Raw genomic sequence first — 21,605 nt, 5'->3', positions numbered from 1 at the left:
AAACCGGTAATAATTATATTCATTACCCAATCAGGCCAACAACAAAAAGGGAGTGGTCTCCAGTCGAGTTCTGCAATTTAGACAAAGATGGGCGTGACGCCACACTAGGCTGTCACATACATACATAGTACTAGTCCCTGAGAACTAGCTACTAAGTGAGAAAGTGCAGCATATATCTAAGTGAGAAAGAGTAGTACAGCATATAATAAGCCCACCAAGCTAGATCGCAACTGCAGGACTGTTGTTGCATTCACTCAGTGCAGTGTGACCTCAGACCAATTTTTTAAAGCAACACACAGCAAGTTTGCAAGCAGTCAAAGGGTTCAGTCTCACTGCAAGATGCTCAGACTAGGATCTCTCCTAGTACTCTTCAGTATTCTACTGGCTACTGCTCATGGAGAAGCGGTGAGTATCTGGAAGATACTGGATAGATTTATGTTTGTTGTTCTACGAAACATGAGATGTCAACTCCATTCAATATAGACAATCGAATATCTACCCGCCAACTAGCTCATGTTTCCTACACTGTATATATAACAGACTGCACGGTTAATTTTACATTGCATAGACCTATTAATTGTTCTGCAAAGGCCAAACTTAACCACAACCTTGGCTTCTGTGTGTATTGTGGAGTGTTCAGGAATGCTGATAGCATTGTCAGCGTGTGTCTGCTTGATTCATGTCTCTGCACTACAATCATATATTGGCACGTTTTTTGCCAAGTTTACCAGCATATAAACCACCACAAGCCATTTGTTTACTGTCAATGTTTATTGAAGCTGCAAGGAACAACGTGGCATTGTTAGAGTTGTCTATACCTCTAAGCTGCATGTTGATGCTCGTTTTGCTCTCATGGTAACCTCTCACGGTAACCTGCACACTTATTGTGTTAGTTGTCTATACCTTTAGACTGTTGATGCTCGTTTTGCTCTCATGGTAACCTGCACACTAGTCTAGTCTAGTAAATAGTGCTCACAGAGACAAAGCCATCCTTCATTTGGGCCAACACTATTAACTTATTTGGTCCAAAAGTGAATGTAGTCCATAATAATCTACATGCCCTCTTAATTGTACCTCAAATATTCAAACGCATTCTTAGGTTTACCACACGCAGATATGTTTGAACCCACTGCAGTCATGACATTTATATCTGCATTTACTTTTTTCTACAGGAAGCGAGGTTCGAAGAAAAGTATGATACAAGTGAGTTATGGTGTGATCATAAGATTTCTATAAGTTCATAAAGAGAGAGTGACGATTGCTGCTACATACTAGACCTACTGCTAATGTGCTGAAAACTGCCAAGTTCAGGTTGTTAGGTGGAACTTGCTCAAATTTATTATTGCTCTCTGTAATTCGCATGCCGTCACATTGGCACTAGTCTATACACTTGTGGATGTGTCGTTTCAGTGCAATACTATTATGTTTATACATGCATGCTGTGTAACCTGAGAAGGAGGCCAATTAGGCGCGAGGCAATTACAATTAACCCACCATTAGGCATCGTTTCTTTGAATAAGCTAGAGTATAAGGACAGTATTGTTATAGCCATATAATGGAGACCCTTTGACTGAGTTAGTCTTGTGTCAGTTGATGTGCACTGCAATTCATTGACTAGAGGGAGTGTTTCCCACGTGTTCGGGTGCAATGTCAGTTCATGAATATATAGCGGGTAGCTTCCAGGTGGAATTCTCTGAAGTCTTGGTTATGATTTTAATTGCAAGAGAAAGGTGGTAGCTGTATTCATCTGTTGTTTGATCCCAAGTATAGTATCTCTGCTGCCTATAGACTCAGTGTTGTGCAACACTCATTAAGTAGATTTCATTCAGCAAAATTATTAACTGAAATGATGTGTGTACAACGAAAAATATATCGAATTCATTATTCCTCATTAAGCTTTGCATTGTACCAGTTGACCTTTCCTGGTCTGATTGGAATGTCATATCATCACAAGACAGAAGATGTGTCTTCCACCCACTCTACCACTTAGATTGTAGTATTGAGGGAAGCATTTTATAAACCATACAATTAGTCGGCAGCTAAGTGTATCATGCATTCCTAATAAATCTCAACGTTAAGTTTCTAGACACTGCTATGCTATTAACATATCCTTCTAGTCACAATTACCGAAGATGAACTAATGAACTAATGAAGCAGCTATGTAAACATTGATGGGAGCGTCACTTGCAAATATCTCTGGTATTACTTGATTTGTTTGTGTGATCGAGCCACTTTTATTCACTAACGTAGCTTGTGCTTTGCTAACACCTTATACGCTATAGCCGTTAATTTGTGGTTTGGGCTCAAGAGGTGGCTTTGATAGAGGCAGCTTTGATAGAGGCGCAGGTCCACTTGACAATAGTGTAGCAACAGCTTACACAAGGGATTGCTAAGTGCTGTGTTTAGGGGCTCTGTTGTCAAAACTGAGTACCGCTTTGTCTGTATAGCCTCACAATAAACCTTCCATTGTAGTCTACAAGCTGCTGCATTTCACTGTGACTATATTGACATTTTACGGTGTATAGCTGCAAGCAATCAATTGCAATAACAAGCATGCAACAATTTAAGTGCTCAATGTTGCATAGTTTCTCGTGCCCTAGATTCCCACATATCTTGGCTTAGGCTACTTAAGTGCATTCACTATACGTCATGTACCTTGTTTCTACAAACCACCACAAGTATCCAATGCCATAATTATCGTGTCCATTCCTCCCCCACACACTTTGACAGATGTGGTCCCACTTGAGTTCTTGACTTTCTCCAGTGGAAACGACGACATGGAAATAATGTTTGGATACGAAATCATCGAGTACATCCACAAAGAAAGAATGAAATGTGAAATTTTAAACAAAAAAGAAGAGTTGAAATTCATAGATAAACTCGATAAATTGACGCGATATTTCAAGCAGACCAAGCAGACTGTAAATCAGCCTGAATTTGAAGAGCTAGCTTTTGAAAATAAGAAAGACGTCGAGGCGAATTTTCGGAAAGCGTTCAAAGATATCGAAGTGAACCATTACCGTAAACTGAGTCGTATGCAGACTCGCTGCGATGACGATATAAAGCTTTACATGGACGACAGGCTTCAACTGGTCATGGATTACGCCACCACACAACTTCAAGTTGATAAAATACGATTTTCTCAACTGTTATTTGAGATGTCTGAATATCAGAGCCAGCTTCAGAATGGACTCAGCTCTTGCATTACTTATATGGAGAAGAATAACAAGAGGGAGCATTTCGAGCGAGCTGGTATGTACTACGATCTTTGCTACGGCACCGAAGTTATCATCCTGATTGAGTTCATCACTAAGTTCAACACTCTAGCAGAGCAGCTGGCACAGGAACCCAAAGAGAAGGTTATAGTACAGTTGCCTGAGAAGCCAGTTGTCAACGAAATACCCACGAACGTAATTGTGATAGAGCCAAAACCATCGACAACACCCGAGGCAGAGAGTCCCCCGGAGGATCTTGAAGGGGATGAAGATGAGAACTATGAGGCTAGTGGGAAAGGAGAGAATACAAACCCTCCAAAGAAAGTTGAAAAAACTGAAGAGAAACCCACCGCAACTGTCCCTGTGAAATATACGGAGATAGAGAAAGAGACAAAGCCGTCACCACAAACTGACCCTAGCAAACCACCAATCACTCGATCTAAGCTTCCAACCACATCCGAGCCAACGGAACTACCTAAAGAGTCAACAACAACAAAGGATCCAAAGCTTGACCTAGTGAAGGAGTTCGTGAACTCTTTTGAGCCAGGACCAGTCATCCTTCCCATGAATGATAAGGACGAACCAAAAGGTAAGTCATTAGCAAATACATGTATATTGTATTTATGTTGACAAGTATGATTTATGTGAAGCCTCATTTTCAGACAGAAAGAATGTAAACATTAACCGTAATTAATGTATGCACAGTCTCTGCAGAGCAAGAATATCCTGGCATTGGCAAAGACGCCTATGAGAAAGTAGAGAAAATGAAAGAAGCGGCCGAAGGGAAAAACAAACCTCAGCAGTTGAGAAGCCAATCAAAGTTGGAGGAGAGTAGTGATCCGGGATTAAGCATTGACCTTGACCTGCCTGGCGTTGATGTGCAGATTGATGCTGATGCTAATGGAATAAAGATTGATGCAGCAGGTATGCAGCCAACTATAGTGTACACAGTTATGTTAGTGGTCAGCTCCAAGAATGAGTGTAGGGCGTGTAGTTGGTCAATTTGTACAGCAAGATTCTTCATTTGTTTGTTGTTTCTTTGTAGGTGCAGGGGAGGAGGTCATTGTGTTTGATGGCATAACCACAACGGCTGGTGAGTACTTCCCTATATAGATGTACTTGTATACACTGTAATTAAAGTTCCTTTCCTAATATTGAATACACATTAATTTTCAATCTCTCCTGTTCAGAACCCACCCATGAGCATCATGAAAAGCACGACTTCAAGACAATGTTCTTTATTTACTTCTTTGCCACTCTGGGTATTCTACTCACCATCACGCTGGTGGTACTCATCATCATCGTCACTAGACTCAAGCTCTCCAGACCAAAGTCGACAAAGAAAGACACACCTCTGCTCTCTGAACAGGAGAAGATTGCTGTCATGAAGCAGTCAGGGTATGTCAACCCAACCTACAAGTTCTTTGATGACGTGAAAGACGTATAGAACAAAGCCAGGTCCATTTCATGTTATTGTTTTTTTGTCTATATAATTATTTTAGTCGACAAGCAGCAAAAATACCACTTATTTTGTGTCATAGAAAGGCAGTGGACTTTATCCTTGTGTCTGTACCCAATCTTGTTGTTTTTTAAACCAGCTTACATGCAGTATAATTATACATGTAACATTATTTTATTTGTCAAAAATTTAATGATTGAAAAGTGTAATGCGCATGTGCAAAGCTGCGCATGTGCAAAGCTGTGCACAACATGCGCAGCTTTGCACAATACAGTGTGTATTGTAGATGACCTTTGAACCCAGCATGGCAAAGCTTAACGTTGTAAACACCTCGAAGTTGTAGCTAGTTATAGTCTATTGTTGGCTGCATACACAGGAAATGGAGGTTATCAAGGAAGCAGTGCTCTACAGAGAGGTGGCAGCTACTCGGTTCTCCCTGACAAGCTTTCCCTGGAGAGAAGTGAAGCTTAGAACTGTATCAAGCTTTAATCAACCCCCCAAAGCTGTGATTGCTGTCAGCAATGCTGGGGGGTTCAGCTATAGGGACAGTGGGGTGCTCACATCCACCTGCAGGAATAGATCTATCCTATGGTGAGTGGATCTAAAGCTCTGGATCGACACGTACACTGATACAGATACAAATGCACAATCAAATATATAAATTATTAGATCTAGAGGGAGGTATTATCGTTAATTGGTGGTCTATGTGTTCACACTATAGGCAGTATGACAATGGTGCTCTCTGTCTATTGGAGCTCTCAATGGACTTCAACCTGGTGGGGCATGCCCTGAGGCTGGTGTTGGAGCCCTCCTCTGCGGCGTTCCTAGGGGCAGACATGGCCGAGGTGGACAGCTCCAGTGTGGTCCTCATGTTCTCCACCACACTGGCTGCATATCGACTTGTCTTACCACATCCCGAGGTCATCGCTAAGGTAATGCATACACTGTGCCTACTCCTCACTGCTTAGATACCCTACCTGCCACAGGACCCAGCTCTGAGTGCTGTTGGTGAGGGTCAGGTGCCCTCAGTACTGGCCTTCTGTAGGGAGGACAGTTTTCTTGGAGCCAACATAGCAGCAGTGTTTGGGATTCAAGACAAGTAACTAAGTTCCTACACAATTATGAATGTGCTAGCATGTACAGTAAAAATGGTGGTGATATTTATAGCGAGCTGCTACTTGTGTTTGCAATTGTGGGACCTCTATTCATTATGCACTCCTGTGTGTGTGTGTGTGTGTGTGTGTGTGTGTGTGTGTGTGCACAGGGCTGCCCCGTTGTCCAGCTGTGCTAACTTGTTGTCCAGTGATGGATGTGCTACCTTTGCCTACCCTTTACTCTCAGGCTCCATCTTCACTGTCCAGCTGCCTCCTCCTGGCACCCATGGTGAGGGGGGAGGGGCACATGCACACATACCTTTGAAGAAACCAAAGGCTGTAAATTTGTCTTTGTTCTCATTTTATATTTGTACGCTAGATTAAAATTTGGTTATTTCCCTCCCCCTAACCACACTACAGACATTAATGCTCCTATTCCCCAGGTCTACCTGTACGCAGTGAACTGAAGGAATCTTCTGTTATGAACAAGCTCTGGAACAGCTTCCTGTCCGTCAAGGAGACAGAGGATGCTCCCATCTCGTTAGTCCTGCACTCTTTCAGTGAGGATACGGTCATTCTCGCTCTGTGTCGAGGTCTGCATCTCAAAGTCTGGACAATGGACGTAAGTGGGCGTTTTCATCATAATGGTGGGTTAAGTAATCATATTTCCCTCCATGTAGCCGGGCCAGTGTGTACTCACTCACAATCTAACCGACTACTTGCAAGGAGACAAAGAGTCGAACACAAAAGGTACTTTTTGTGTGGTGGGTAGAATTGATTTCATAGCCTGCAGAAACTACTTGCTATGTATTATATGCCATTTCTTCACACTCAGAGGACCAACTGGTGTTAAAGAAGGCTCCCTTTGGTACATCTACTTCTCTTCGTTTTGCCATGCACATGCGAGTGGGACCGGTCTCACAGGTGAGCCCCTCTCTAGCGTGGTGAACTACTGACTGATCTAGTTACGGCTGTTTGACAGGTTTCCATTTTCCAACTGCTTCTCGTGGAAAGCCAACTTCTCCTGCAGCCCATCAATACTTACAGATGTCCACAGGTACAAAGTACATCTGCATGCTTGAACTTTGCACCCTTGGCACCCCTCCATTACATTAAAGTGTTGACCCTGTGTAGAGTTCATCACTGGTTGACTTCTACCTGACCAATACGGAGATGTGGGGTGTGTGGCAGTGTCGTGGGAGGGAGGGGAGGGAGGAACCTGTCATCAAGCAGGCTGTCTACGAGTGGTGAGGACAGAGTGTGGACACAGTGCTCTTATTATATGCATTGCCCCTGCATGTGTAGTGAGGCCCCCACTAATTGGAGGGACGTCCCCCTCGAAGAGTCTCCACCCGACCAAGTCCTTGTGCTGCCACAGAGCAACCCGGAGGTCTGTACTAGTACCAGCTATGTTGGTTTCTTTGGCCTGAAATACACTGGGAAACCTAGAGCCTGTTTGAATCTTTTGAACGACCATAACATTAGTTCCAATGGTCCAATGACGTTAATTTTATGATTTTCTGAAAGCTTAGAGAGAGGCCTTTCAGATGGTGTGTTAAAAAAAAAAAAAAAAAATCAAATTCTATTTTGGGCCTGTTTTTGACAAAATACCATGGGCCATGATCTTTTCCTGAAAATGAGAAATTATGGCCTGTTTTAAATTTGAGATTTGAGCATGTGATCTGAAAGAGCTCCTTCTAAGCTTTCAGAAAATCAGAAAATCATTGTATTTGGACCATTCAAAATTAAGTTATGGCTGTTGCAAGGTATAGAACCTTTTTGCAGTGCCTCACTGGGAAACCTAGAAGTGCCGAATGTACAATTGGTGGTTGTCTTGATTACCTTCCCCTCATGTAAAAAGCAATTTTTATTCACCAATACTGTTTGTCTGTGTTTAGGAAGTGTACTTGGACTCTCTGTTTCATCCTGGGAGATTCAGCATTGCATCCATTTGCAAGGCTCTCGAGGTTTGCACAAACAAAACAATAGAATTCAGCAGCCAGTTTATTAGGTGTCCTACTGATTATAACTCACTCCCCCCCCCCCCCCCCACAGCTGTATGGTGTCAGACTGAGTGAGGCAGATATCAGTAGAGAGGACCTCGTTGACATGGTAACACGACAAGTGGAGGCTGAGGTACGTTGTGCAAGAATGTGACTTGTAAATTTAGATAGAGTTGTTTGTGCCAAACTTTTGTTGATCCTCGTTTATTAGATTAAAATTAATTGGTGGCAAAATCAATGTAAATTGTGCATTCTTAGCTTATCACACCCTTGTTGTATTTATCCATTTACAAAATCATTAAATGCATGAATAAAGACCATCAACTTGTTGGTAAACAACTTGGCTATAATCGAGTGTATTAATGCAACTTGGCTATAATCCAGTCCTATCGAGTGTATTAACGCCCCCCCCCCCACACACACACACACACACACATTCAGCTGCAGCAGTTGGCCAGCTCTGATGAGCTTCAACACGACGAGTACAGAGACTTGAGTGAGAAGTGTTGGTCCAAGTTCTACCGTTGCTGTCTGGAGTATCACCAGCTACTCTATCAGCCGATGGGCCTGCATCAAGACCCCAGTACTGGGCTGGGCATGCTGGTTAAGAAGGGAATGGTGTCCTTTGTGCAGCCAGTGAAACTAACCGACTATCTGAGCAGTGGCTGTGAGCTTGGAAGTACGTGTGGTGATCATGTGATGATGTGCCATATCAATATTACTATGGTCCTGGGTTTGAATATGCGTATATACCCCAACTAGCTGTAACCCAAATTCTTTTGGCAGATTAGTATTACATGCATGGAGTTAGCCACACCTTGCAAAAGACGAGCTGTTTATAAATATATGGCCGTTGGCTCATCGTTAACTGTGTGTGTGTGAAGTTAGTCATTATCACATGACCTGCAGGCCCAGCTGTCGTGGGTAGTGATGTTAGAACCTTTATCCACGGAGTCAGCGAGACCATCAGTCAGGTGTGGCATGAACTAGGAATAGCTCATCATCCTAATATTGGTTTCTTGTGCAGCTGAATAAAGATGTCCTGGACTCTTTCCTACTCGATCTCAGAAACCATGGAAACACACCAATCTCCATGGCGATGGAAATTGCCGCTGCTCTTCATGAAGAGTGAGTCATATCAACGCTGCAAACTTAATATTGAAAGCGTTTGATATTCATTCCTTCCAGTGGAGGAGATGACTTCTTGTCGTCCATTGTCTCCTCCGTCCCGGACCTCTCCCCTGTGCTGGACCACCTCCTCTCTGTGTTGGACCCCTCACCCTCGGAGGACATGGATCAGGAGACTGAGATAGGTGACCACCATTGTATGCTATGGATTGTGTGTTGTTGTACTCTCTCTTATAATTCAGTTTCTTTCCTCAAAATTAATGAGCATAACTAATTTTGATGTCCGTAAAGATAAGTGCATATTGAATTGCTTGGAAAACCAAATTTTTGCAGATTCTGATCTTCTGACTACTGTGTCACAATTGTGCGCCAGTTCTGTTGCCACGGTGATGTTGGGCTCGTCTCTCCAGGGGGTGTGTCAGTCTCGGCTGTGTTTGTGCAGAGATGTGCTCATTGTGTTGTGCTCACTGGGGCTCTCAGAGAAAACACAGGTGTGTGAGGGGTGTGTGAGGTGTGAGGGGTGAGGGGTGGTGTAGGAGGCAGTTAGATAGCAGCAGTAACTTGCATTGTATTCTAGCAAGTTTAGCATGCATTCATTGTCTTGTAACTTTGCTCTATCTGTTTACCAATTCAATAGCAAAATTTGACTTTACACACTTCTATTTATTTATACAGGGATTCCCGGACATGACTCAGAGACACATTCCAGCGTTTGCTCAGCTCCTCCATTGCTACCACACCCTCACCTGGCTCGTCACCAGACCCACCCTCACACACACACACGGAGCATTGTGAGTGTGGCCACCTAGACTAATACCTCGTACTGCAAGTTCAATGAGATGATTTATCGCTGATTTATCATTTTATAGTGAGGTGAATTTGAAACTACTTTCCTCTCTGGAAATCACACCCAAGAAGGCAACCAGAAACATGTCAGGTAAGTATCGAATGACCTTATGTACTTGTAAGTGCAGTACAGTGCAGGCCCCTCCACACACACACACACACACACACACACACACACACACACACTCCACACACACAAGCAGATCGCTCCACCACTCTGGCAGAATTGTTTGTGTCCACCTATGGTCGTGCTGAAATACCGTCTGCTCTGAGTGGGCGTGTCTCCTCTTTGACCACGCCCCTCCACCCACACTGGGGAGAGCTGGCCCCACTCATCACCCGCACACTCCTCAAAGCATTGTATCCAACACTCCTTGTGCTGACCTATTTTTTCTATTAGTGTACAAACTCAGCTTGTACATGTAAACATGCTGTTCTCTTTGACCAGTTGTCACAGATGGCCCATCTCTTCAGCCTGCTGCGTTTGTGAGTTCCTGTTGGCCAACTGCCAGTACTACTACATACAGGTACTAGCTCCCTCTGCAGTATCTACTATACATAGTAACAGTTCTCACTATATAAACATTGAGGTCTTCTCTGCCGCAGATGGCGTAATTATCTCTTGACCTTTTAACCACTGCCAGTGTGTGTCTTACAACCTCTCCTTCCCTCCCTCTCTAGGACTTTGTGACTGGAGTGAGGCTGTATTCCTCTGCTGACTGGTACTCTCTGGAGTTCCTCCTAGGACAGGGTTTCCTTGGTAATGGGGAGCTGGACAAGGCCCTCACCTGCTTCACACAGGCAGCTGCTGGAGTTGGTAAGCTTGAACCTTCCATAACCAGATGGTTACCTCTTCACATACATGTACAAGTCATGTGATGTGCATGCTGGCCCTCAGTTTGTTTGTATGAACTGTTTAAATGTTTAGTACGTAGTGTAAGTGTTTTCTTTTCTCCTATTGTCAAGGTGACAGCTCTGAGGTGTGTCTGGAGCGTGTGTGTGGTGAGGGTGATGGAGGGGTGATGGTTCGCTACTACATCAGAGTGATGCGTCTCTTTGAGCAGTTCCCATCTCCCAGTTACGTTATCAAGATTGCTGAGTCAGCAACTAGTGTGGTCAGCAAGGATGACCCATATACGGTAGGTGTTATAGCTACGTGTACGTGTACTAGACACTCCAGTACTTTCCTGGTAACTGAGTACATGTACATGTATCTGTATAAGTATCCTCAGTCAAAACAATCTGTACATTGTACTCACTGTATGCACTTGATAGTTGCAACAAATGTACTAAGTCAAGTCCACTATTTATAGCATGCCTTAAAGAGAGACGTACATGTACGTTTAAGACTTGTTCTCTGGAGTCAGCCCTCTAACCTCGTGTGCCCCTCCTCTGTGTGCAGGCGATCCTGTGGTCCAGCCTGTTCAAGCACCACCTGGAGCTAGGCCACGGTAGGGAGGCCTACGACGCCATGATGGGCAACCCAGACCCTGTCAGGTGAGGACTGTCTTACAGACACTGGCCTCCATTGTACCTCCTCTTGACCGAAGTACCTCTTTCCTTCCAGGAAGAGTGAATGTTTGCGTCGACTGGTGGTCGTGTTAACAGAGCAGAGGAGACTCAAAGAGCTCTGTGATTTCACTTACTCTGGTCTTGAGGAAGAGGTGAGGGAACAGCTGTACTAGTGTTTGCCTGTTCTCATGACGATTTGGTAATTATTGTCCCACTGTGGTACTGCAGGTTGAGAAGGTGATAGAGTTGCGTGCCCGCACAGTGGACGTGACAGGCCACTCCTACTACGACCTCCTCTACTGCTTCCACACCACTAGGGGTAACCACAGGAAAGGTAAAGGCTATAGCCAGCCAGCATTCTGAGCATTCTATATAGACCATGTATGTTCTCTTTGCAGCTGCCTATGTGATGTATGAGCACGGCCTGAGGCTGGGTAGGGAGGCCCCAGGGCCAAAGTCACTGCACAAACAGGTCAGACTAGCTGTAATTATGTGTACAGTATTTTAGTATATGTACAGTTCATGTAAAAAAGAGATGAATCCATCATCTTTGTAACCTGTGTTGAGTGATTGTTTCCTTCTTGTAGGCTAACTGTTACTGCATGGCCCTCAACTCTCTGAGGCTGACAGACCCCAAGTATGCCTGGGTGGTCCGGCCAGTGGAGGCAGAGGAGGTGACCTTTTGTGTATCTTATACTCTCCTCTTATAATTATGTGTGTACTAAGGAGCCTCTAGACCATCTTGATTAGTGTAAGTACCCTGAACATGTGTTTATACAGTGCTTTGTACTCTGCAGATTGCTGTTAGTGGCAGTTCAGTTTCAAGGAGAAAGAGAACACAAAAAAGTGAGTGTAGTCAGTACTTGTGTAGAGTGTGTAAATCTATCAATGGTGCTAAATGTACGACGATTTCCACTAAGTTGATCATGTGATCTACCCCCTCACAGGCTCTAAGACGAAGGTGGTGGTGTTGACGATGGCAGACATAGAGAGAGAGTACTTGTTAGTGAGGGCCAAGCTGAGTCTGGTCCAGAGGGAGCCATCACTCACCACACAGCTGGCCAGTGAGTGACAGTCACAATGTCTCTGTTACTCTAGTACTCTACTGCTGATAGTTTAATTACTCGAGGTCGTGCCGAGGCCAGCGGGTATAGTAGTCGTCTGGTTTGTTTGTGACAAAGGATTCTACTTACCTGGATTCCATAGCGCTGCGTTTACAGCATGGATAACCTTCACACAAGAAGTTAATAGTTGCCGATTTTGATGTTAAAGCTTCGTTTGTTTTATGTACATATTTTTTGGTGTTGCCGTACTTCATGCAGTAAATATAGTAACGCAAATGGTAAGGCTTCTAATTGTACAAAGTGTTATTCGAAACAACACCCCCCCCTCTCCCTGGTGCAAGTACACAACTTGACGACTGACAGCATGCAATTACTAGTCCCCAATGTGATGTACCGTATTACTAGAATAATTTGCTGGTGAAAAGCCTTTGCGAATGAGCCAAATCAGCAGAAAATTTAGCGATCTAACTATTGCGGTCTGGCAAGGATCGTGTGTATTTACTAGTAATAATTTAGGTTTTGCGGATTTTATTGTTGCGATGGATCAACCCTCGCAAAATTTGCAAATGTTTGATTCTCGCAAAACATTCTAGTAATACAGTACATACTATTTTTACTATTTTTACTATTAGATTCTAGTGCAGTAATAATTGCATCAATTAAAGTGAGTGTGATTAAAACTAAAACCGTAATGCTCTGAATATGTTTTGAATTCTGTGTTCATAATATAGCTTATTAATTAACTTCCATTGTTTCTCCTTCAATGCTTTCATCTCCTCCTGAGCTTTCATCCTGTAGGTCGTCGCGCTTGATACCACGGAACATTTTCTCTCTCATCTTTTTTAGATTTGAACGGGACTCTTTTATCGAAGGATTTTCATAAATAGAATGCTGTAGATTTGTTCGCTCTTGCTCAATAACATCAATGTAATCAGTGCTGACTTTTTGCAGGATAACGCAGCTGGCATAATACTTAATTACATGTCGGTTGAAACCGTTGGATGTCCACAGCTCGAGTTGTTTCTCTTCAGGATACTGCAGTGCTTTCTCAATTTGAGATGTTAGTATAGGATCAGCTAATATGGAGCAGTGATCGGACATGTCCTTCCAAAAGAGTTCTCCATGCTCCGTAATAAAAGAAAAATGGTTGAGGGTAAAAATCGCAGTGTTAATGGCTTCTACATGTACACATTCTTCGTTTCTTCGGAGTGTCAACATTTTTTCACTTTGTATACATTTTTCTTTTACGTTCTTGAAGTTACACATAGCCTGAAGAGCGAATTCCTGCATCTTGCTAGCAATCTTTGAAAAAGTATGTTCAGTTTCCAGTAGTTGTTCAATTGTCGTATTTTCGGTAAAAAGGAACCCTTTTGCCACACATCTAAGAATTCTTAAGCAAGTGTCGATTTTTGCAGCTGATTTATCATATAGGCTGAAAATGTCATGCATTAATCTATGTACATTTCTCTGCTCTTGTGTGAATCTTGGTCCAGTGGCTATTATTGCATTTTTCAGTTGCCTGATAAAACCTGGCATTTCGGTAACAAAGTCAGTAAATTGAAAACGGTTTTCTGTTTCTAAAATTACTATCTTAGAATCGACAGCTGGGATTTTGTCCAGGGCATACACTTCTTCTTCTATCTTAACCTCGAGATCAAATGCCTGTGTTTTTTTTTGTACACCATATACATGTACTTTTGCCTTTTGTACTGCTCTGGCCTTTTCTGCCTCGTAGTTTCTTCGTAATTTGTTCAGGCAATTTTTCAGCCAATCATAGGCCTCCAACTTTGCCATGATCGTGTGATACACAGCTGGTTCTATTTTAACTTGACTCATTATGGTTTCAAAGAGCTTCAGACCCTTTTCAGTAGGTAATTTCGAACTTAAACAGTATTCCCTGACAATAGCCGGTATAAGCCCTTCACTGACCAAAGCAATACATACCGAATTGGGATCCATTGTAATGCCTATGATTAGAGTCGCGCAAGATCTTTGTAAAGCCAGAAACTCAGGAGAGCGGCAGGTCTGCTCAGAAGGGGACACAGCCATTAGTTAACCTTTGGTTTGTTTATTTGTAATCACTACAATTAGTTCTAATCACGTGTGGAAAACCACATCCTGTAGTGCTAAGACAACCACATCATATCCTGTAGAGCTCTTACTGTGTGGACAACCACATCCTGTAGAGCTTTACTCGAGTATTACTGCACTACAAGCACTATATTCTCCCAGTAAAGCTCTACAGGATATGATGTGGTTGTCCTAGCACTACTGTGCAACAATCCGAGCCATCACATCCACAGCATTTTGTGTATGACTCCTGATATGACCCACCAGCACCACATTTAGTTCCTGTAGACAATCACTTTTATTAGTAGCCATGCACAGTAACAGCTGTCTTCCTCCCTCCCCAGATCCGTTTGTGAGTACAGAGGAGGTCATCTCCCTCCTGCTGCAGGTGGGACTGTTTGACAAGGCCCTCACCATCGTGGAGCGCTTCTCTCTCTCTCTGACACCCATCTTTGAGGCTCTGGCATCCAAGTAAGCTTAGGGAAGGTTGGCCTAGCTGCATGAATGTGGTTGCTAAATATCACTGTATATACTGTATTGATATAAATTATGCTTTAGAAGTGCCCTAGCTACCTGCTGTCTATTAATATGTTGTTCTATTAGCATAATTATGTATGCTATGCACCCTCTTCCCTTTTCGTATCTAGAGCATTGTCAACTAGTCCCCGTACATGTATTGTACAGCGTGCACAAGACATACAGTCGTGTATGCTACACACACTGCCTGACTGTGTTGTATGTACATGTACTGTGTGTTTCCTGAAGGTGTGTCCATCTCTCTGTGAACGTGGTGTCATTTCGAGGGACATCCGCCAACACCACCTCCTGGGACTGGCTTGGACTCAACGAGAGCTCCACCCATACCACAGTCAGGGAAAATACGTGAGCATAAGGGACCTAATAGCCCAAGGCCGAAAAGACAAACTTTGTCCACAACGAAATTTTGTATTGAAACAAATCATTTGAAAGGTCTCTTTCTAAGCTTTCAGAAAATCCTAAACAATTTGATATTGGATAATCAGTACTAAAGTTATGGCTGTTTAACTACCCAATAGATCAGTGGGACTTTTCAGCTGCCATAACTTTAATTCCGTGGATCCAATTTCAACGATATTCTGATTTTCTGAAAGCTTAGAAAGAGACCTTTGAAATAGTCTCATCAAAGTTCATATCTGAGCAATAAAACTATTTGCCAATTTGGCCACACCATGGTCCAAGGGCGAAAAATGACAAATTCTGGTCCCAACGAAATTTTCGATTGAAACACATCATTTGAAAGGTTTTTTTCTAAGCTTTCAGAAAATCATAAAATTGTTGACATTAGATCAACATTACTCAAGTTAAGGCTGTTGAAAGATATTCAACTACCCCCCCTCGTTTATAATAGTACGATCTCAGTGGTTCGGAGACTCTTTCAGGTGCCATAACTTGAACTCTGTGGATCCAATTTCAACGATTTTAGGATTTTATGAAAGCGACCTTTCCAAATGGCGTCATCAAAGTTAATTGTGGCATAATCACTACAAGTCATAATTCGATCAGCACTTTTCCAAAACTGCATAATTATTATGCTTTGTATGAAATTCTACATGTAGTATATTACATTTGTGTTTTTAAATGTGCTTCTCAAACAGGATTGCAGACAAGGCATGGAACATGCTGCGTGCTTACCTGGAGTCACATGATCCCTCAGCTGGCTATGTGCTACAAAAGTGTGTTGCTAAGAAACTACTGTCCATGGGCTCTCAGCTGCCACAGTGGCTAGTGGACAAGTATAAGGTACGAATACTGGGAGAATGGAAAACTAAGCATTTTAGAGATGGCAAAGGGTTATCTTGTGTACCTTTAATTTTATTATAATGACAGCTACATGTAGTATGTATACTCAAATTGGTTCAGTGGAAGGTGGGCTTGTACAATACTGTCATGGTTATCGTACTACTGTTACAGGTGATCAATCCTGCTGAGTTGCTGAAGCTGTATCTGACCTTTGACCTGCTCGAGCCGGCCACTAGAGTGGCACTGGAGTACATTGACAGTGTGATGGGTCACGGGAAAGAGGTCTACGGAATCAAGGTATGAAACTATGCGTGCTTTGAATCAAGCTAACAAATTTCAGTACTTATTTGGTGTGTTTTCTTTTGTGTAACAGCTAGTCCCCAACAAAGTTATGTCAGTGGTATGTTTCTCTCCCATACAGACGGCGTTGCATGCGCACCACCCGAGTGTCTGGCTACCTTACTCGGCATTGGACCACTTGCAGCTGGCCCTGAGTAAAGCCCCACCCCGTACAATCCTGGAACAGGTATCATCCGTATACACACACACACTGCATGGGCTAATGCAGAGGCTTGTACATATAGTACACAACTGTGCATACAAATTATGTATATGGCTGCCTTTGATCTCAGCAGGAGCTTATAAAATTTCATATTGGGTAAAGGTTTAAATTGTGAAGGCTCTACTTGTACAATGCATTCTTAGCTTTATAGTTGAGACCCTCTACTTTGAACTCATTGCTAGTACATTATTCCTCCTCGGCCTCACAGCTGTCAGAAGAGTTGACTACCAAGCTGAAAGAATACCTACACCTTGTGGAGAAGACGTCCGTTACCATGGAGCAGGAGGGGGTGCGTCGATCGTACATGAGCTTAGCAACTTACTGAACTAAACTAAACATTCATTTCCCCTCTCTTACCTAATTTATAACTTATATGATGTACATAGATTTTGACATGGTTCACATATGATGTATTTGATAATAATTATAAAGAAATGAGGTTTCAATTAGTTACACTGGATTAAATATTAAATACAAGTTGTATACATAGCGTTCATGGCATGTGATATTGCGGCATGGTCAGCAGACTGTTAGGTCCAGTTCAATCGTCGACAGTATGCTGGTGTGCCACCTAGCCATGTGTAGGTACCGTCGGGCTGGCATGTAGCAATGCCTGCCTCGATTAGTTTGTAGCCACCGAAGCAATCTATCTCTACTCTCTCCCCACACTTGGTGACTCTCGGCTTATTGTCTGTCGTGTCAAGTCTGGATACCTTGGAGTTCTTGGGAAGCGTGATTGGGGGGCACTCTGCATGTTGTGGGGGAGGGGAGGGCATGTGTGTAAGGATTGGCTTGACAGATGTTGGTACATGCATGTGTAGCATATATATTATGTTGATACGGACCATCAAAGGCTTAGTAAGCTAGAGGCCAGAATATAATGGAGTGAGGAAAAACTGGAGCCTTAAAATGTATTGATCGTTAGTGCATGGGTTGTACCTTTATCAAAGACGCACTTGGGTAATGTCTTAGACCAGAGACCACTTTTCTTGCACGATATTCTCTGAACTCCCACTAATGTAGCGCAAGCATCGCAGTGGTAATAAGCCTTCGATTGATATGTCGTGATCTGGTAGTCTACTCGGCCATTTTGTGGTGCTTTAGGAGGCCCACAATCTACAGCTGTGTGTATAATTAAACAAGTTCTTGACATGCTTTTAGTATATTTAGTGTGTAGATGTGATTGTGTGTAGGTTATAGTTAAAGTGTTGACTTCTGAGTAAGCATTTTTTGGAAAATGGAATAAGAAACTGATTGACTGTGTGTAGTGATAAAATGAAGTCTGTGTATGCCGGGTTGCTCACACCCATTAAAACATCCAACGCAAATGTATCCGTTGGTATGTGGGTTGGGCAATTACTACCACTTTAATTAAATAATACGATCACTCTTTCAGTCAAAACATATAGTTTGCATGGCTGTATGCTAATCTTGAAACAGCTGCCTGGGTGGTTTGGCTTACGCTGACAGACAGGCTCTTTTCCCTCCCAGCTACTATCCCTGCAAGTGATCGTCGTAGGTCCAATAAGATGGTAGCCAGGATCGCAGGAAAAGAACGCTTTCTCTGGTTCTTTTTCTGAGTCCGTTTCAAGTCCAATCATTAGATCCAAACGCCCGTTTTTTGGTGATGTTAGTTGTCCACACCCTGCATGAACAGATGCAGTAATGCATGCATCTATTATAATTTGTGTAGGCAGTGTTGATGTACAAAACTGAAAACTGAAGCATTTGTATACCGTCAAGGGCGGCGGTCGATACGCCCTTGATACCGTATCAGTGCTAGAAATGAATGCTAACTAACTAATATTATTTATAAGAGCGATAAAACGCACAGTTAATTCGAGGTCTGTACAATCCCCATTGCATAAGATCATGGCGGAAATAAGTTACATCGCATGCATAAATCATTTTCTGAGCCTTCAATTTGACCAAAACGCATATTTCTAGCACTGCAGTATTGACCACTCACCTGTTACTTTGTTAGGATCACTAATGATATCTTTTATGCAATCATTGCTGTCTGTAAAGTGAATGTGTAATAGTAACTGTCCACAGTCTTGAATTATTGATAGGTATATACCTAACATACCTTTATTATCAGATTCCTTTTGGCTGAATGTGATAGTTACTATTGCCAACGTTACAAGTATTATCTTTCCTACGCTGTGTTGCATGCCGCACCTGCAACTCATACTAGCACTGTTTCTCTGCTTTTGTACGTCTATATAATAAATATTCTCAGCTAAGAAGACAAAAGCTCTGCATGCATGCACTGACTGTGAGTGATGACACACCTCTATCTTATGTAGGCTGGAGCAGTGCTGAGAATGTGGTTTTATGTGCTGTGTTTACATTCTACAGACTCATTATTCCAAGTATGACCATGCTGTTTCGTTTATAGTATTCCCAATATTGACGGTCAGCTAAAAACATTATTTTGTTCCCTGTACTATCCTCTATAGGTTGTCAGTTAACAGAATATCATGGCCACAGTGTATATAAAATAATCAACTAGCGTAATTGATTTGTCACAGTATCTTTACATCAACAATTTCATTGAACTATTAATTATAAGCAATGAGTCATCTTCTTGCATAAGCTATACAAGGGGTTCTATTCAAGTTCTATACAGTTTGGTTGCGGGCCGTTCCATGTGAATGATCCATCCAAGTTGCAAGTTGCAGTGTCAGCACCTTCTAGTTGGTAGCCGCTCTCACACTGGGCCTTCACACTCTCTCCACATGTCATACTGGTGATCATGTCCAGAGGAGGTACGACATCCGCGTGTCATCCGCGTGTCTTTAACACGCACATTCCTTAGGTCAAAGTTCGGAATGTGTGTGTTAAAGACATGCGGATGACACGCAGATGTCGTACCTCCTCTGGATCATGTCACTATCTTGAGGAACAAACCCTTGTTCAGGTACCTCAAGGTCAAGTACTGAGCACACCGGAGTATATCTGTATACAATAAATAGGGCGCTGTAATGTATGAATATAAATTATGTATAGTAAGTACATTATATGAATGGTATATGATAATGATCCATTGCTTTCTTTACCATTCATAAGCACACACTCTGGCACGGATTTCGACCACAGTCCGCTGGGTTTGCAGTTCCTCTGCTCGTAGCCATTCCTAATATGGCAGGCGTCACACTTGTAGTGAGCAGTAGCCATGAAGTGAGTGTCCTTGAACTCGACAATGCCGTTCAGTGGAGCCTCTGGTGCACCACAGTCAACAGCTGTTGCCGGCAAAAGTAAAATTCAGAATCATAAGTTTTTTATGAACAACTCACGTTTGCACTCTGGTACAAATTCTTCACTCCAATAACCTTCTTCATAGTAAATAGTTGAGGGTCCATTGAGACGGTAGCCTTTGAAACAGTTGAAGGTGGCCACTTCCATGTTCCCTTCGTTTACCAAACTGTTATCCATCCTCCCCAAATCGTGGAGAAGTCAGTTTGGGACACGTGGGTGGGAGAAGAGTGGCACAATCTGAAAAGGTAAAGTGACAATTTATTTCCATGACCGTGCGTGTATACTTGATACTTTTCTTGTGTACGTTGTTTCATGCATCTTTATAGTTATGCCGCGTAATTAAGGGGATTCTCACCTCCGATGCCAGCATTGACTGCAGCTGCTGCAAGGAGAGAGTACAGCCACAAGAAGTTCTAAGAGCCATTATTGAAGATGGTGATCACAGTTAAGGTACTGCTGTAAATGTCTTCTTTCTAACTCCGAGTTGGAGATTGAAGTCGTTGATTTGCTGCTATACTTGAAGGGTTGATGGTTTTCTCTCTTTTTATAGTCAGTATAATAGCCCTACGAGTCTAAAGTACGAAGTTTCTGACTTGCAAGGTTTAATAATCCTCTAATTGTGGTGATTTGTGTCATACATCATTCAACCAAATTAACTCCTACGCATAGGATGAAGACCATGCAGCGTCACTTCTCGAGTATTTTTTAGAGCACATATTTTGAAAAACAAATGCTCTCCTTGGAAACCAACCGTTAATTAGGCTTGGTCAACAATTTACTGGCTTTGAGTGGGTGGAGGTCAATGTTTACTTCCTCCTGACTAATTGAACTCAACCACAGCCTTTGTTTGTTTACACTGCTCGTATAATGACAACACTATAAGGTTTTGCTGCACACTCCAACTACCATATTTGGAAACTGTGTGGCTTAATTGTATGTTTCAGTCATAATGAGTCATAGCTAATCTGTAGTTGTTTTTATCGATAATAAAATAGTCCTTCCCATTATTCTTATTATGAGCATTCAAATGCATATACATCAGTGCATACATTCTGTCATGTACATGCATTGTATTAGGTTCGCACCAACGAAATTACCCGCTATACAATATCATTAAGTACAATGAATAATGTTAGCAGCACTTAGCAGTTTGACATGGCAATGTTTGCAGAGCAGGACGATACAGAATCTGCGTTGTAGGACGCTCCATCTCCTCGTGTGCTCCTGGTATAATTAAGCAATATCTATTCGTATATGCTAATAATTTGTCCCTGCATGTATATATATAGCCCATGCAGTTTTAGTCGTTGTACTCGTGTGACTCTACCCCCACGTGTTGTACCCACCATCAGACTCCCTCTAGTATTCACCCTGAGGGCCATAAAGACTCTTATACTATTCTTCAATTGAACTCCTGGGCGTTCCCGGTATTCGTATCTCAATCCCATAGAGTGAAAAGAACCAGTCATACAAGACATTTGGTAAATTATAGTTTTCAGGAAAGCATTAATTTTTATTACCCATGCAAGTTCAATTATGCTACCAAATAGTTTGTAAGCATGCAGACAGTTGCTGGTTCTCAGCAAAATGACACAGTGCAGCGGCATAACAT

General features: G+C 42.5%; 4 protein-coding genes across 4 annotated transcripts; 2 read left to right on the top strand and 2 right to left on the bottom strand.

The window, feature by feature from the left end:
• Positions 1–100: 100 nt before the first annotated feature.
• LOC135341806 (uncharacterized) lies at positions 101–4,867 on the top strand. The gene is made up of 6 exons (XM_064538462.1): positions 101–405; positions 1,173–1,203; positions 2,731–3,804; positions 3,921–4,139; positions 4,261–4,308; positions 4,406–4,867. Exons 1-6 carry the CDS (start codon positions 340–342, stop codon positions 4,660–4,662), a joined length of 1,695 nt encoding a protein of 564 aa, XP_064394532.1. The 5' UTR covers positions 101–339; the 3' UTR covers positions 4,663–4,867.
• Positions 4,868–4,967: 100 nt separating this feature from the next.
• Positions 4,968–17,167, top strand: LOC135341712 (nuclear pore complex protein Nup160-like). Its single transcript, XM_064538374.1, has 36 exons — positions 4,968–5,265; positions 5,396–5,606; positions 5,661–5,773; positions 5,939–6,057; positions 6,212–6,390; positions 6,449–6,518; positions 6,604–6,692; positions 6,751–6,825; positions 6,903–7,015; positions 7,074–7,158; positions 7,667–7,735; positions 7,824–7,904; positions 8,213–8,450; positions 8,681–8,745; positions 8,799–8,899; positions 8,960–9,084; positions 9,233–9,390; positions 9,575–9,690; positions 9,769–9,836; positions 9,949–10,105; positions 10,203–10,272; positions 10,427–10,562; positions 10,712–10,884; positions 11,148–11,242; positions 11,313–11,409; positions 11,486–11,591; positions 11,656–11,729; positions 11,845–11,931; positions 12,055–12,103; positions 12,205–12,321; positions 14,736–14,862; positions 15,157–15,273; positions 16,026–16,170; positions 16,342–16,467; positions 16,592–16,696; positions 16,941–17,167. Exons 1-36 carry the CDS (start codon positions 5,054–5,056, stop codon positions 17,055–17,057), a joined length of 4,185 nt encoding a protein of 1,394 aa, XP_064394444.1. The 5' UTR covers positions 4,968–5,053; the 3' UTR covers positions 17,058–17,167.
• LOC135341725 (sushi, von Willebrand factor type A, EGF and pentraxin domain-containing protein 1-like) lies at positions 17,102–19,049 on the bottom strand. The gene is made up of 5 exons (XM_064538389.1): positions 18,822–19,049; positions 18,702–18,752; positions 18,195–18,377; positions 17,672–17,854; positions 17,102–17,480 (listed from the first exon to the last, which is right to left on the bottom strand). The coding sequence occupies exons 1-5, from the start codon at positions 18,922–18,924 to the stop codon at positions 17,263–17,265; spliced, it is 738 nt and encodes a 245-aa protein (XP_064394459.1). The 5' UTR covers positions 18,925–19,049; the 3' UTR covers positions 17,102–17,262.
• Positions 19,050–19,534: 485 nt separating this feature from the next.
• On the bottom strand, positions 19,535–20,634 carry LOC135341724 (E-selectin-like). The gene is made up of 4 exons (XM_064538388.1): positions 20,349–20,634; positions 20,032–20,230; positions 19,795–19,977; positions 19,535–19,693 (listed from the first exon to the last, which is right to left on the bottom strand). Exons 2-4 carry the CDS (start codon positions 20,168–20,170, stop codon positions 19,620–19,622), a joined length of 396 nt encoding a protein of 131 aa, XP_064394458.1. The 5' UTR covers positions 20,171–20,230; positions 20,349–20,634; the 3' UTR covers positions 19,535–19,619.
• Positions 20,635–21,605: the final 971 nt, after the last annotated feature.

This window comes from Halichondria panicea, chromosome 9 (assembly GCF_963675165.1).
Source record: "Halichondria panicea chromosome 9, odHalPani1.1, whole genome shotgun sequence".
Lineage (NCBI taxonomy): Eukaryota > Metazoa > Porifera > Demospongiae > Suberitida > Halichondriidae > Halichondria > Halichondria panicea.
Note: the sequence above shows the minus strand (reverse complement) of the source record. Positions and strands in the feature narration are given on the sequence as shown.